The sequence below is a fragment of the Pituophis catenifer genome, unplaced genomic scaffold (assembly GCF_029215685.1).
Source record: "Pituophis catenifer annectens isolate HBS135680 unplaced genomic scaffold, rPitCat1.0.hap2 SCAF_4, whole genome shotgun sequence".
In the NCBI taxonomy this organism is placed as follows: domain Eukaryota; kingdom Metazoa; phylum Chordata; class Lepidosauria; order Squamata; family Colubridae; genus Pituophis; species Pituophis catenifer.
The window spans coordinates 13202468-13218200 of NW_027256884.1; the positions used below are offsets into that span (position 1 = coordinate 13202468).

A 15733-nucleotide genomic window follows, 5' to 3' on the forward strand; every position below is an offset into this window, starting at 1 on the left:
ACGGAGGATGGAAGAGGGAGAAGAAGGAAAAGGAGGAAGGTGGAAGAAAAGGAAAGAAGATGAGGAGGAGGAAAGAGGAGGGAGGAGGAAGAGGAGAAGGAGGGAAGAGAAGGATGGAGGAGAGAAGAGGGAGAGGAGGAAGGAAATGGAGGAGGAGGAAGGTGGGAGAAAAGGAAGGAGAGGAGGAGGGAGGAGGAAGAAGGAAGAGGAGAAGGAAGGAAGGAAGGAAGAGGAGGAGGTAGAAGGAAGGAAAAGGAGGAAGGAAGAGGAGGGAAGAAGAGGAGGAGGAAGGAAGGAAGGAAGAGGAGGAAGGGAGGGAAGAAGAGGAGGAGGAAGGAGGAGGAGAAACGATGAGAGAAGAGGAGGAGAAAGGATAAGGAGGAAGAGGAGTGAAGAGGAGGAAAAGGAAGGAAAAGGAGGAGGAAAGGGAAGAGGAGGAAGAGAAGGAGGAAGGATAAGGGGAAAGAAGAGGAGGAGAAAGGAGGAGAGAAGAGGAAGGAGGAAGAGGAGAAGGAAGAAAAGGGAGGAAGAGGAGGAGGAAGGAAAGGAAGGAAGGGGAGAAAGGAGAAGTCAACCTGGGAAAGGAGGCCACGCGGAGAAGCCCTCCGAGGGAGACTCCGCCTCCGGGCGCACCTGGTGTAGCACCACGTTGGTGTCCAACAGCAGGTAGTGGGGCCGCGGGACGAGAGGGCTGGCGGGAGAACCGGGGGCGGCCTCGAGGCCGCGCTGAGGGGCCTCCCCGCCGCACAGCGGGCAGCCCGGCACCCCGCAGGCCACGTCGTCACGCAGGTAGTGCTCGCGGACCACCTTGAGGACGGCGCCGCCGCGCGTGCGCTTCAGGAAGGAGCGCGAGGTCAACATCGCCCCGCCGCCGCCGCCGCCGGGAACGCCGCCGTTCGATCCGGAGCACCAGCCGGAAAGAAGAGCGCCGCTTCCGCTTCTGCCGCTCTAGCCGCCGTCTCGTCGGCGGGCGGGTTGGCCGCACGCGCGCGAGCGAGCGTTGCGTTGCCATGGCCGCGGCGCGGCGCGGAGGGAGAGGAGGCGGCGCCGGCTCTTGCGCCTGCGCAGTCCGCCTGCCGGTTGTCCTCCGGCCGAGCGGGAGTCTTCGCCGTCCTCTGCCGGGGCGAGTGGAGGAAGGGAAGTTCCGTAAGGCGCTTTTCGTGGACCGGGACGGTTAGAAGGACGAAGGTCTGACGTCCCGGCTGAGAAATCGAACAGGTAAACCCGACCGGACAGGAAGAGGAGACCTCCCTCCCCCCCCACCCTCGCGAGCTTTCTCCCCAATCCATTTGGCCAGAGATTCTCATTTAACGGACTCCATGAGTCCGTTAAATCCGAAGTTAGTCAATGGAAATGCTTTGAGCTCATCTCTGCCTTTGGGCATATGGTGGCATTGACCGATCGCCTAAATCTGACCTTGATTCGCCAATGGCACCATAGGTTTGACCTGGTGGGTTTCCCCATTGTGTCTGAGCCTTGCCAAAGGTGGAGGGGGGGAGGTGTTCATACACCTGAGACTTAACCATGTTTTATGGCTCTAATGATTGCTTTGCTTTGCTGCTGTAACAGTAATGCGTTCGTGAACAATGTGACCTGTACGGGTCTTCCTCGACTTACAGCGGTTCACTTAATGACCGTTTGAAGCTACAATGCAGTGAATATTGCAGGTTTGGTTATTGTCCGAGGAACCTTGCAGTTTTATCATTCTCGTTACAATCCTTGTGCTGTTCTGGTATTGACATCATTGGAGGCAGCCTCAAGTTAGAATAGAATATAGGTCCTCGACTTACAACAGTTTGTTTAGTGACCGAAGTTACGACTGAAAAAAGCCACATATGACCATTTAACGACTATTGCAGATCCCCCCACACTCACGTGATTTACATTGGGATTCTTTGACGACTGACTCATATTTATAATCCATATTGGGTTGCAGCCGCCCGTATTTATTATTTCTACAGCTTCACATCTCAAGAAATGATTCTGGATAGTGTACGTTACTGCTATGTACTGAGAAAATTTTGGAGTTAGTCGGAGGCCCAGGGGGAAAAAAGAGTTGGTTGAAACTGAGACTGGCATTCTGTCTGCAAGATGCCAGTTTCTTCCTTTTTTGATTAAAAATACATCACGTGGAGAAAGGAGACTATGAGGTGCCAATGAATGTGGGCATAGATGTGTAGCTGCCCCCCAAAATGCCAGTTTGGGAGCCCTAGATATAGATTCTTGTTTAGATTAGACAGAATTTTATATTTGCCCTGTTCTACTTATTACACAGTGAATTGAAAGTATTTAAACATAATGTTTAATTTGCTGTTGCTTTCTCTTTTTAATTTACCTTCTCTTTGCTTACTTTTTAAGCTTGTTACAATTTTGAAGAGAACGGGGTTTTTTACATCCTGCTAGAAGATGTCAAGGAAAAGCTCCAGGGATCCCAAGAAAGTAAATTTATCCAGCTCTTTGGAATCAGAAGATATTAGCTTAGAGACGACCTTCCCCACCGATGATATCTCCTCGTCAGAAGATCGGGAAGGTACCGTCAAAATTACGAGGCAGCTTATAGAGAGGAAAGAACTGCTGCATAATGTCCAGTTACTCAAAATCGAGCTTTCTCAGAAGAACTTGATGCTAGATAACTTAAAAGTGGAGTACTTGACAAAGGTAAGAGGATGGCTTTCTTTTTTTTTTAATTTTCACGTTCAAGTGCTTTAGGACTGAACTTGCTAGTGTTGATAGCTCTTGTAATAGCTCTCTGTTTCTCAACATAATCTTTGGTAACTGCTACTTATCTGGATCCATTTCAGTCAAAATTTGAGGCTGAGAGAGAGGGGGAGGGAGGGAGAGGAACGGAGGCAGGGAGGGAGGGGGAGGGAAGGAGGGAGAGAGAGAGCTAGAGAGAGGGAGGAAGGGAGGGAGGGAGAGGGAAGGTGGGTGGGAGAGAGGAAGGGAGGGAGAAGGAGGGAGGGACGGAGGGAGAAAGAGGGACAGAGAGAGGGAGAAGGGAGAGAAGCAGGGACCATATACAGGTCTTGTATGGAAGACAGACTGGTTGCAATTGTTCTTTCTGCAGTCTTAACTATCCTTTGGAGTCTGTACCTGTGGTACAAGTTGGTTGTTATAGACGTAACAGATTAACAGAGTTGGAAGGGACCTTATACCTCTAACTCCCTGCTCAAGCAGTAATAATAATAATAATAATAATAATAATAATAATAATAATAATAATAATAATAATAATTTTATTTCTATACCGCCCTTCTCCCGAAGGACTCAGGGCGGTGTACAGCCTATTTAAAAACACAGACAAAACAACAATATAAAATTTAAAATAATTAAATAAAGTGGCTCAAATTTAAAACCCCAATAAATTTAAATACCCCAATTTAAAACTATTGTGTTGATAGTCCGGCCTGGCGGAACAACAGGGTCTTCAATGCGCAGCGAAACACCCGGAGGTTGGAGATCTTACGAATTTCCGGGGGCAGTTCGTTCCACAGGGCTGGGGCTCCCACAGAGAAGGCCCTCCCCCTGGGCGTCGCCAGCCGACATAACTTGGCTGATGGCACCCTGAGGAGACCCTCTCTGTGGGAACGGACTGGTCGGTGAGAGGCTATTGGTGGCAGAAGACGGTCTTGGAGGTACCCGGGTCCTATGCCATGGAGCGCTTTAAAGGTGGTAACCAACACCTTGAATCGCACCCGGAAGACCACTGGGAGCCAGTGCAGCTCGCGCAGGAGGGGTGTCACATGGGCACAACGGGTTGCGCCCATAACCACCCGCGCGGCCGCATTCTGGACCAGTTGGAGCCTCCGAGTGCTCTTCAAGGGGAGCCCCATGTAGAGAGCATTACACCATTTCTGACAAATGGCAGTCTAATCTTTTCTTGAAAGTCTCAAGTGATGAATCTCCGCCAACTTCCGAAGGCAACTTCTGTTCCATTGGTTGATTCTTTTCAACTGTCAGAAAGTTCCTCCTCATTTCTAGGTTGATTTCCCCTTGGTCAGTTTCCATCCATTATTCCTTGTCTGGCCTTCAGTGCTTTGGAAAGCAGCTTGACCCCCTCCTCTCTGTGGCAGCCTCTCAAGTATTGGAAGACAGCTATCATGTCCCCCCTGGACTAGCCATGCCCAGTTCATGCAACCGTCCTTTATATGTTTTAGTCTCCAGTCTCCTAATCATCTTGGTTGCTCTCCTCTGCACCTTTTCTAGAGTCCCAACATCTTTTTTATAGTGTGGTGACCAAAACTGGATGCAGTACTCTAGGTGTGGCCTTACTAGGGCTTTATAGAGCGGTATTAGTACCTCACTTGATCTTGATTGTATCCCTCTGTTAATGCAATTTAGGATTGCGTTGGCTTTTTTAGCTGCCGCTGCACACGGCTGTCTCATATTTAGCTGATTGTCCACTAAGACTCCAAGATCCCTCTCACAGTCACTGCTATTAAGTATGGTTTCCCCCAGTTTATATGTGTGCTTTTTCTTTTTCTTGCCTAAGTGTAAGACTTTACTTTTCTCTACATTGAATTTCATTTTGTTCGATAGGGCCCAGTGTTCAAGTCTGTCAAGATCCATCTGGATCTTGAGCCTATCTTCTAGGGTGTTAGCTATTCCTGTCAGCTTAGTATCATCTGCAAATTTGGTGAGTTCCCCTTCTATTCCCTCATCTAAGTCGTTTATGAAGATATTGAAGAGTACTGGGCCTAAGACGGAACCTTGTGGTACCCCACTGCTTACTTCTCTCTATATAGACTTAGACCCATTAAGGACTACTCGTTGAGTACGGTTTGTCAGCCAGCTGCGAATCCATTTGGTGGTGAAGCTATCTGTCCCACTTTTTTCTAGCTTTCAAAAAAGTAGGTTGTACACATGACAAACTCAACAATTCATCTGTAAAACTGTATCAACAGCTCCTAGGTCAGTCTGACCTTCCTGAGTTGATGCAGGAAGAACATTCTTTGCTCTGCCTTTTTAATGACGGTTTAAATGTTACGCGAATTGCATTAACGTTAAGAATTGCAACATTAAGAATTGTCGTGCTTATGCTAAGATTTACAATAACATCTGTATCTTCTCTCGGTTTCCTTGTACAAATCTAAATTGGGGCTCACGTTAATCGTGGTTTCTTTTCTTTATCAAATTTATTGCTTTAGATTGAAGAACTAGAAGAGAAACTTAATGATGCAGTCCATGAGAAACAACTACTGTCTTTACGACTAGATAACCAGCTGGCGTTACAGCAAGAAGATGCTAGGTATGAAAGAGAAGGTATCAAATTTAGAAGCAGGAGTTCAATCAAACTGGACTGCTCCAATTTGATATTCCATAATTGCATTCCAGATCTTTGAACGAAAAACACATTCATAGGAGTGGCTTGGGTGAAAACTGATTTGCTCCCTCCCTCCTCCTTGCTATTCTAAAGATTTTTGTCCCCTTCTGTTTTCTCATTTGGACAAAACATAGCTCCAGGCCAGAAAGCTGTGGCTTGATTCAGCCCAACCAACTAGGCTCGGAAACCAGGGTTAACTTCCAAATTCTGGTTTTCCATTTATGGGCAATAACCATCCATTCTTGTTCGCTTTCTTGGGCAAAGAAGGATACATGGTTGTTGCTATGTCTGAAGAGGAGGAGGAGAAGGAAGGATGAATTAAAAGATGTTTTGGTGTTTTTCTGAACTATTCCAGGTATTCCGTTTCTTAGCTCTTCAGACAGTGAGTTGATAACCCTGTTTCCCCCAAAATAAGACATCCCCTGATAATAAGCACAATTGGGCTTTTGAGCGCATGGCAATAAGGCCAAGCACTTGTTTCAGGGTTCCAAAAAAATATAAGACAGGGTCTTATTTTCGGGGAAACACGGTATTAAGATGTAGCCAGGTTATATCAAAGGACAGTGGAAGTGCATTGAAAAAACAAGCATGTTTCTTGAAAATGGAACTTGTGATGTTATTATCTTGGCAGTGGTTTCCAAAAGGGTGTAAGCACTGGATTCAAGTCCTGACATCTGAGAAATAGGCTTCGTTCCTAGGCCAGGGATGTCAAACTCGCGGCCCGTGGGCCAGATGCATCATGTGCTAGCCATGCCCACTCCCGGTTTAGCGAAGGGGGGAAAAGTCGCGATACGTCACGTGACGATACCGTGATGATGCAAGTTTGACACCCCTGTCCTAGGCCTCCTGAATAAAAACCCATAGGGTTACATTGCACATTTCTATTCTGTAGGAATTGTAGTAGGCTTGTTCATCTGAAAAGCAGGCACCACACACTCATTCAATCAACTGTTGAAAATAAAAGCACTGAATTTTTGAATCGGGCTTTTTTTTAAAAAAAAAACAGTTAAAAGCAAAAGGCTATGTATGTTTCTCATTATCTTGATAAAACAGCATAAATAATTCAGGCTTATACATTGTGTCTTATTTAAATATCATTAAAATAATTGTTCTGCGAATGGGATTAGACTTTTGTTCAACTCAGAAGTATTAATGGTATTGCCTCGGTCTAGGATAAGTCCCTTTTTAGGTAAGTAACAAACAACTCTTTTCCTAGAAAACATCAAGAATTAATGAAACAGGAAATGGAAACCATCTTAATGCGCCAAAGGCAACTAGAAAAGAACAATCATCAGTTACGAGAGCGCTCTGGAGATATACGTCGTAGCCTGCGTGATCTTGAATTGAACGAAGAGTATTACACCAAACTCAAATCTCTTTCAGAAGATGAACTTTCCATTCCTGAATACGTGTCTGTAAGTGCTTGAATAGAATAAGCAAAGAAAAAGGAAATGGGCTGGACTGGATAGAAATAGAAATAGAAATAGGAATAGGAATAGGAATAGGAATAGGAATAGGAATAGGAATAGGAATAGGAATAGAATAGAATAGAATAGAATAGAATAGAATAGAATAGAATAGAATAGAATAGAATAGAATAGATATTAGAGAATAGAATAAATATTAGAGAGTAGAGTAGAACAGAACAGAACAGAACAGTAATAATAGAATGCAGAATGGCATGGTGTAGCGTGGTGTGGCGTAGAGTTAGAATGGAGTGGAGTGTGAATGGAATGGAATGGAATAGGCTTTGTAATTGTTGGTAAATTCTGGAATAAGCTATAAGAGGGATATTTGCATTTTAAAAAATTCTGGTTTGGATATGGGCCAGTGGTGAAATCCAAAATTTGTTACTACCGGTTCTGTGGGCGTGGGTTGGGGGGGGTAATGTGACTGGGTGGGCGTGGCCAATTTTTTTTTTTCTTTTAAAACCACTTTTTCTACAACCTCTTTAGCGAAGAGGTTGTAAAAAAATGCTTTCAAAAGACTCTGACGATCCCAGCTGAGTTGCCTGATCGGCAGAGACTTTTTTTCTTTTAAATGCCTCTGACGATCCAAGCTGAGCCGTGCGATCATCAGAGGCTTTTTTTTTTTACTTTTAAAAGCATTTTTTCGGCCGAAGTGGTTGTAGAAAAAATGCTTTTAAAAGTAAAAAAAAAGCCTCTGATGATTGTGAGGCTCAGCTGGCCATGGGGGGGGGGGGTGCAGAGATTTTTGCTCTGAACCTCCCGCCTCCATCGCTACCGGATCAGGGGATCCGATCCGAACCAGGAGCATTTTACCCCTGGTATGGGCCCAACAAAGCTGTTTAAGTTTATCTCCTGGCTGAAAAAATCTTATTGTCTGGTTTTTTTCTGTTAGTTGGATAAAAGCTATTACCTCTCCTTAGTAGCTTTTATCCAACTCATTCTCATCTCTTTGGTCACAGCAGATGACTACAACTTTGTGTCATTTTTTTTTCCCTTTAGCGTACAGGACATTCTAAATTCATCAGGCTGTTTTACCAGTTCCAAGAATTCTTGCCCTTAGTTTCTATCGATAGGTGACTTCACAGGTGCTGCCCATAATCCGGCAAGTGGGGTTGGAGGTGGGCAAATGAGGTAGCCAATTACAGGTAGTCCTCAGCTTACAAACTCAGTGACCATTCGAAGTTGCAACAGCAGTGATAAAAGTGACTTATGACCATTTTTCACACTTAACGACCGTTGCAGCATCCCCCTGGTCACAGGATTAAAAATTCAGATGCTGGGCAACTGGCTCATATTTATGACGGTTGCAGTATCCCCCAGGATCCTGTGATCCCCTTTTGCAATCTTCTGACACAAGTCAGTGAGGAAGTCGGATTCGCTTAACAGACAGTGTTGCTAACTTAACAACTGCCACGATCCATTCAACAACTGCGGCGAGAAAGGTTATAAAATGGGGCAAAACTCACTTAACACCTGTCTCGCTTAGCAAGAGAAATTTTGGGCTCCATCGTAGTTGTAAGTCGATGACTGCCTGCGAACACCAAACATATTCTGTAGATTACCTGTAAACTATGAATGTAATGTGTGGAAGATAATCGACTTTTTTATGCTGGCCTCACTATTACTCTGTTGCTTCTCAGTAGCACTTCCTTTCCCCTTCAGATGTGCAGGGCTGGGAAACCCTGATTTCAAAAAAAACTTTATGAGCTGTGGGTTCCAGCCTCCCTCCCTCCCTCCCTCCCTCCCTCCTTTTGGATGTGCATGTGGGGAAGAAGAGGGGTTAAAGCATGGATGGTGCAGCTGCTGGCAGAATGCCCTCAAAGGGAAGGGGCTCCCGATGGAACAACGGTTTCCCCTTCTTGGAACAGGTCTGCCTTTATTTTTAAGTGCTTTGCAGAGAATTCTAAAAGTCCAAATTCCTGCCTGGCAGCTCAGCCCTGACGTGCAGTTAGTTTGGAGAAGAGAAAGGGTATAAAATATTCATCGCTCTTCCACTTAACTTCAAAAGATAATGCCTTGCAATTGCTTTTTTGCGCCTCCAGATTAGATTCTACGAAGCGGTGCATCCTTTAAAAAACGAGATCGGCCAACTGCAGGCCAAGAAGGAGGCAGCCTGGGAAGAACTGAACGAGTACAAATCTCAGCTCAAGCACTTGTTAGAGGTGTGTATTTCCCTTTTCCCTCCCAGGCGTTGTTCGGAAGCTGCTGTGGCTCTCGATGCTCAGCACATATTCCAGTGTCTTCTTTCCTAATGGGTCAATTAATGTGATTTCTGGGGCTCCCCAAACACGACAAACCCTCTGAAGTTAAAGATTCCTTTAATTAGGAGTGCTGGCAGCCCTGGCAAAAAAGTGTCTCTCTCAACACAGGCTAACAAGGCCATCCGGCTGGAAGATGAATAGTTGCCACATCTATTCATCTCCGCCTCCTGCCTTTTATCCCCAGAGCTAGGATGGGGCCTCGCTAGCAGCGGTGGCTCTTCCTTCCCAAGGATCGGCCCATAGATTTCCACTGCTCTCCTCTCCTCTGCCTTCTGCGCATCTATGCATCAGGCACTAGACCCAGCTGTTCCTCCTCTTCCTCATCAGCCACCTCCAGACCTGGGGGCTGTTGACTCTCCAGCTGAGTGCTGACGGATGGCCCAGACTCCGCCTCTGTCTCCCTTTCTCTATCTGCCAGCTCCATTCCCTCTTCCCCCTCTGAGCTCTCAAGTTGCCTTGATGTTGACCCTGACTCCCACTCCTACTCCTCTTCTGATCTGGCTGCTGGAGGGGCTGACAGGCCACAACAGTATTGAAACTTTTGGATTTCTGCTGCTAGAGGGGAGTCTATGACAGTTCGCCATGGGCAACTCACCACAGGACAAGAGTTACACTAATATTAAAGAAATAGTGGAATGGAATCATTAAAGAAAGGATGCGAAAGAAGGGACAGAATGAAATGTGAATAGCCAAAATTAAAATTATTTATTTATTTTAGGTAATTAAATAGATTTGTTAAATTGTCCTGCGGCAAATGGGCCTGCGGCGAGTTGGCCGTGGCAAGTTATCCCATTCCTTACCAAGGATGGCGACAGGGTGTGGTTAAAAGAAAAGAAAAGACAGTGGCTGCAATGGTGTTTTGTTGTTGTTGTTGTTGTTTGTTTGATTGCCAGCTTCTCTATGTTTGTCTCACACTCCCACGTCATGTCCAGTTCAAACCAAGAAGCAACTTTCAAGAGCCTTGGTGGCGCGGTGGTTAGAGTGCAGTACTGCAGGCTACTTCTGCCGACTGCCGGCTGCCTGCAATTTGGCAGTTCGAATCTCACCAGGCTCAAGGTTGACTCAGCCTTCCATCCTTCCGAGGTGGGTAAAATGAGGATCCAGATTGTTGGGGGCAATATGTAGACTCTATAAACTGCGTAGAGAGGGCTGTATAAGCACTATGAAGCGGTATATAAGTCTAAGTGCTATTGCTATCTTCCTAACTCCCTCCCTCCCTCCCTCCCTTCTATGGTGTGCAGTGGTTAGAATGCAGCATTGCAGGCTAACTCTGCCCACTGCAAGGAGTTCGATCCTGACCAGCTCAAGGTTGACTCAGCCTTCCATCCTTCCGAGGTGGGTAAAATGGGGACCCAGATTGTTGGGGGCAGTATGCTGATTCTGTAAAACTGCTTAGAGAGGACTGTAAAAGTACTGTGAAGTGGTATATAAGTCTTAAGTCAGAGGTCTTCAAACTTGGCGGCTTTAAGACTTGTGGACTTCAATTCCCAGAATTCTCCAGCCAGCTGGCTGGAGAATTCTGGGAGTTGAAGTCCACAAATCTTAAAGCTGCCAAGTTTGAAGTCCTCTAGTCTAAGTGCTATTGCTCACACCTTCCTCTCCTTTTCATTCTTGACCCCAGGAAGAAAGGGCAAACTTGGAAAAGTCAGCTTTTTCTTCATCCCCAGCTAACATAGAAGCTGCCTCCTGAAACAGCGACTGAGGGTTTGAATTTAATCCGTGGGGGAGGCCCCAGTGAACGAAGCGCTTTGGGACGTGGTGCTGAAATTCCTCCGTGGGTCTCTTTGTCTTTTTTTTTTTTTTTTTGACCACTTGGGGTCAGTATCTCCTCATTGGTTGCACGGTCTCCAGAGTCTGGAGAGAGGATCGTCTTGACTCCAGAGATTAAAGAAGATCCGTAGGTGAAGTTGAGTCTCCATTTTGCTAAGCAAAGGTCTATGGAGATTCTCAGTCTTCCAGGTAACAGTTGTCCCAGGGGTGCTTATTTTTCGAGACGCAAATGGACTTTCTTGTTTTTCTTTGGGGACGTTTCGCTTCTCATCCAGGGAGTTTCTTCAGCTCTGACCAGATGGTGGGGAAAGAAGGGATTTGTGTTCCTTGCGGACGGCTGGTCATTTGCATTCTTTTAGAACAGAGGTCCCCAAACGTGGCAGCTTTAAGACTTATGGACTTCAACTCTCACAATTCTCCAGCCAGTTTGGGGACCCCTGTTTTAGAGAGTCGTTGGGGCCGCTTGGAGGTTTATCTGCCTTGGTGGTGCAGCAGACTAAAGTGCTGTTAAGTAATACCAGCTGCCTGCAATTACTGCAAGTTCAAATCTCACCAGGCTCAAGGTTGACTCAGCCTTCCATCCTTTCGAAGTAGGTAAAATGAGGACCCGGATTGTGGGGGCAATAAGATGACTTTGTATAAAAAAGAACACCGCTTAGGGGAGGCCGAAAGCCCTACTAAGCAGGTATATACAAAAGTATGAAGGCTATTGCTTAATGCATTGTAAGCCGCCCTGAGTCTCTGGAAAATGGCAGCATATAAATCGAACCAACCAACCAACCTCCCGGTCCGCAAAGCATTTAAACTATTTTGGGTTTTAGCCAACTGGACGGCCTTCCGCCATCGTGCCTCTCGCCCAGGATGTTTCAGGGAATTTCTCTTAATTCAGATCGTGTGAAGGCGGAAAGTTACCTCAAGTCTACTTTCACTTACCTTGGTTTATTTTACTGGCTTTTTGGGAGAGGGGGATGAGCGGGGGAGTGGAGTGTGGAGGGAGATGTCACAGATCTTTAGCCCCATCCATAACTGACAGAAAAACCTCAGTTCTCTAACAGGAGTACAGAATATTGGCACTCTTGCTGAGAAACAAATCTGGCATTTAATTCTTAACAAACCTGAAATAGCTGTAATTATTATGAATCCCTGCTAGGTGTTTCATGCCTTTTTGCTGCCTTTATTTTGCTGATAACGTACTTAGGACTGCTGCTGCTGCTGCTTTGGGAAGAGCTTATGTGCAGTTTTTAATAATTGCTCTCGGTGCTTACTAAGAGGGTTTTTACTAGCAGAGACCAGAATTTGAATCAGAAGGCGAATCCTAGGCCACTGTAGGAAGAAACCGGGTTCCTTCCTTATTAAGGTAAAGGTTCCCCTCGCACATATGTGCTGGTCGTTCCTGACTCTAGGAAGCGGTGCTCATCTCTGTTTCAAAGCCGAAGAGCCAGCGCTGCCTGAAGATGTCTCCATGGTCATGTGACTGGCATGACTAAATGCCAAAGGCGCACGGAACGCTGTTACCTTCCCACCAAAGGTGGTCCCTATTTTTCTACTTGCATTTTTTACGTGCTTTCGAACTGCTAGGTTGGCAGAAGCTGGGACAAGTCACGGGAGCTCACTCCCTTTTGCGGCACTAGGGATTCGAACTGCTGAACTGCCGACCTTTCGATCGACAAGCTCAGCGTCTTAGCCACTGAGCCACCGCCTCCCTGTCTTTCAAGAGGATTAAGTGTAAAGTAAAAGGCTCCCATTGGGAATAATTCAGGGTTCAAGTGCCATCCTTTTTAACGCTCCCGAATGATGGGCAAGGGTAAAGATGCAGTGAAGGCCATCCTGAACTTGGTTTCAGATTGCCACAGATTCAGATTTTTTTTTTTTTTAATTTGATTTATATGCCGCCCTTCTCCGGAGACTCAGGGCGGCTTACAATGCGTTAAGCAATAGCCTTCATTCTTTTGTATATTTTATACAAAGTCAGCTTATTGCCCCCACAAACTGGGTCCTCATTTCACCTACCTTAGAAAGGATGGAAGGCTGAATCAACCTTGAGCCTTGGAGAGATTTGAACCAGCAGAAATTGCAGGCAGCTGTGTTAATAACAGGCTGCACTAAACCACTGTACTATCAAGGCTCTATTTACCTGAGCTACCTCCTAGCTCAAGGGTGTCAAACTCAAGGCCCATGGGCTGGATCTGGCCTGCGGGGTATTTAGATCTGGCCCACAGGGCCACCCTGGAAACAGCAAAGGACCGGCCCACGGTGCCTCTGCCAGTGAAAACTGTGCTCAGGAAGGCCGTGCGCGACCGTCCCGGGCCCCATTTTTGGCCGTGACGGCCTCCTGCAACCCTCTGCCAGCAAAACCGGAGCTCACAATCTCGTTTTCGCTGGCAGAGAGCTGCAAGAGGCAGTCACAGCCAAAAACAGGGCCCGGGGGGGGCACACGACCCCCCTGGGCTCTGTTTTCACTGGCAGCGGGCTAGCAAAACAAACTAAAAACAAAACAAAAGGAGGAATGTTTCTTCTTTTACATTTGGGTAAGAAGGGGCAGAAAAGGAGGAAAGATGAAGAAAAAAGAGAAGATGGGAAGAGAGCAAGGAAGGAAAACTAAGGAAAGGGGAAGGAAGAAGAAAGGAGAATGAAGAGGGAAGGAAAAAGAAGGGAAGACAGGTAGGCAGGCAGGATGGAGATTATAACGAGAGTGAGGGAAGGTCTGAGGGAAGTCCTGCCTTAGCACTTGGGCACCACAGGTGCCCCCGACACAAGTGATGTCAGATTGACCATGCCCCCCCGGCCACTCCCACTCCAGGTTCCCCCCCCCCCGCCCGAGGTCAAACACAACCCTGATGCGGCCCTCAATGAAATCGAGTTTGATACCCCTGTCTTAGCTAATCTCTTAAAATGGACTCTCTTAAAATGTCCCCAAATTCTGTCTAATACAGGTCGTCCTCGATGTACGACCACAACTGAGTCCAAAATTCATGTTGCCAAGTGAGAAATTAGTTAAGCGTGTTTTGCCCCATTCTACAAACTTTTGTTGCCACAGCTGTTAAGTGAATCATTGCAGTTATTAAGTTAGTAACTCAGTTGTTAAGTGATCTCAAAAGGGGATCACGTGACACTGTCATAAATGTGAACCAACTGTCAAGCATCCGAATGAAAAATCACGTGACCCTGGCGATCTGCAACGGTCATAAGTGTGAAAAACGATCAAGTCACTTTTTTCCAGCGCCGTTTAACTTCGAATCGTCACTAAATGAACTGTTGTAAGTGGAGGACTACCTGTCGCGGGCAAGGTCGTTCAGCTTGATTTTATTATGTTTTTAATTTATCTTTGTTTGACTTACTGTACTTTAATCCTTTTATATCACACTAATCTTATTTGATTAATAATATTCTGCTACTTTACTTTAGCCTGGTCAGTGATTGAAATAAAATGAGTTCATTTTGACTTCCTGGATAGGTTCCATGTTATCTTCAGGTCTAATGAAAGGAAGGACTTCTTCATAGCCTTGAAGTTGCTCTCTGTAGGGTTGGAAGCTCTTCCTCACTGTCCTTAAAATAGCCTCCTGTACTTCTAGGTGCTCATTTGCTTACTTTAAACACGCTAATCATGTGTTTACCTACAATCTTCTCTCCTCCAAAGATTAGAAAAGTTTCAGCTTCATGTTTATTTCCCAGTTCTCTCAAGGCAGGAGGAAAAAAAAAAAAAGCAAAACAGAGTTCTCCAAAAAGCAATTTTGAGCTTTAAATATAAAAGACTGGTTTTTTTTGTTTTGTTTTTTGTCTCCCAGAGTTATGAAATGGAACGAAAAAATCGGTCAGAGACTGAAGTGCGATGTCAGCGCTTAACCATTGAACTGGCTGATACAAAACAAATGATTCAGCAAGGTGACTATAGACAGGAGAACTATGATAAAATAAAAAGGTAAGTTTTATCACCAGTCATAAACAGGACTTTCAGCCTCTTTGCCGCATCTGATAGGCCTGTGTTCATATCCTTTTTCCCTTTTAAGATCCAAAACTATCTACCGTGTTTCCCTGAAAATAAGACCTCCCCAGATAATAAGCCCAATCGGGCTTCTGAGCACATGAGCTAAAATAAGCCCTCCCCGAAAATATTTAAGTGCATGCATAGCCGGTCCCCACCATTTCCTCTGGTTAGGGAGACAGACCTGGATATCAGGTAAGACAGCAAGAGAAGTCCCATCTTGCTCCACTCGCCCAAAAATAATAAGACCTCCCCGAAAATAAGGCCAAGTGCTTATTTCGGGGTTCAAAACAACATAAGACAGGGTTTTATTTTTGGGAAAACACGGTAACTTTCATTTGATCAAGCATCTATCTTTTCACATGTTAAAGCTGCAGAATTACTTGATTTGCCTGACAAAAGAAGAACAGAGTTGGCACGGGCCTTAGAGGTCTTCTACTCCAATCCCCCCACTCAGGCAGGAAACCCTATCCCATTTCAGACAAATGGTTGCCCAATCTCTTCTTAAAAAACCTCCAATGTTGGAGCAACCCACAACCTCCCATCGACCCGTGCGCTCCCACAGAGAGGGCCCCTCGGGGTGCCATCAGCCAAACAGTGCAGGCTGGTGACTCCCAGGGGGAGGGCCTTCTCTGTGGGGGCACCTACCCTCTGGAATCAGTTGCTCCCAGAGATAAGGAGAATCCAAGACCTTAGTGCCTTCCGCCGTGCCCTTAAAACCCATTTTTTCCAGCAAGCCGGGCTGGCTTAAGAAGAAATTTTTTAAAATGTTTTAATTGGTAGTGATTTTTAATTTTGGGGCCAAATTTATATATATTTTAATTGTTTTTTAATATTTGTATTGCATGTTTTTAATTCTGGCTGTACACCGCCCTGAGTCCTCAGGGAGAAGGGCGGTATAGAAATTGGAAATAAATAAATAAAATAA

At 45.7% G+C, this 15733-nt stretch overlaps 2 protein-coding genes across 2 annotated transcripts in view; one reads left to right on the forward strand and one right to left on the reverse strand.

Moving 5' to 3' along the window:
* The window catches only part of DIS3 (DIS3 homolog, exosome endoribonuclease and 3'-5' exoribonuclease), a 27336-nt gene extending 26465 nt beyond the window's left edge, over positions 1-871 (reverse strand). Inside the window, exon 1 of the mRNA XM_070944254.1 lies at positions 634-871. Within this exon, the coding sequence (XP_070800355.1) occupies positions 634-861 (228 nt within the window). The 5' untranslated portion in view covers positions 862-871. The remainder of the gene's footprint in view (positions 1-633) is intronic.
* A 231-nt stretch (positions 872-1102) lies between these two features.
* Positions 1103-15733, forward strand: part of PIBF1 (progesterone immunomodulatory binding factor 1) — a 100578-nt gene continuing 85947 nt past the window's right edge. The window contains exons 1-6 of the mRNA XM_070942831.1: positions 1103-1218; positions 2359-2658; positions 5148-5248; positions 6540-6738; positions 8835-8954; positions 14609-14742. Coding sequence (XP_070798932.1) covers positions 2407-2658; positions 5148-5248; positions 6540-6738; positions 8835-8954; positions 14609-14742 — 806 coding nt within the window. The 5' untranslated portion in view covers positions 1103-1218; positions 2359-2406. The remainder of the gene's footprint in view (positions 1219-2358; positions 2659-5147; positions 5249-6539; positions 6739-8834; positions 8955-14608; positions 14743-15733) is intronic.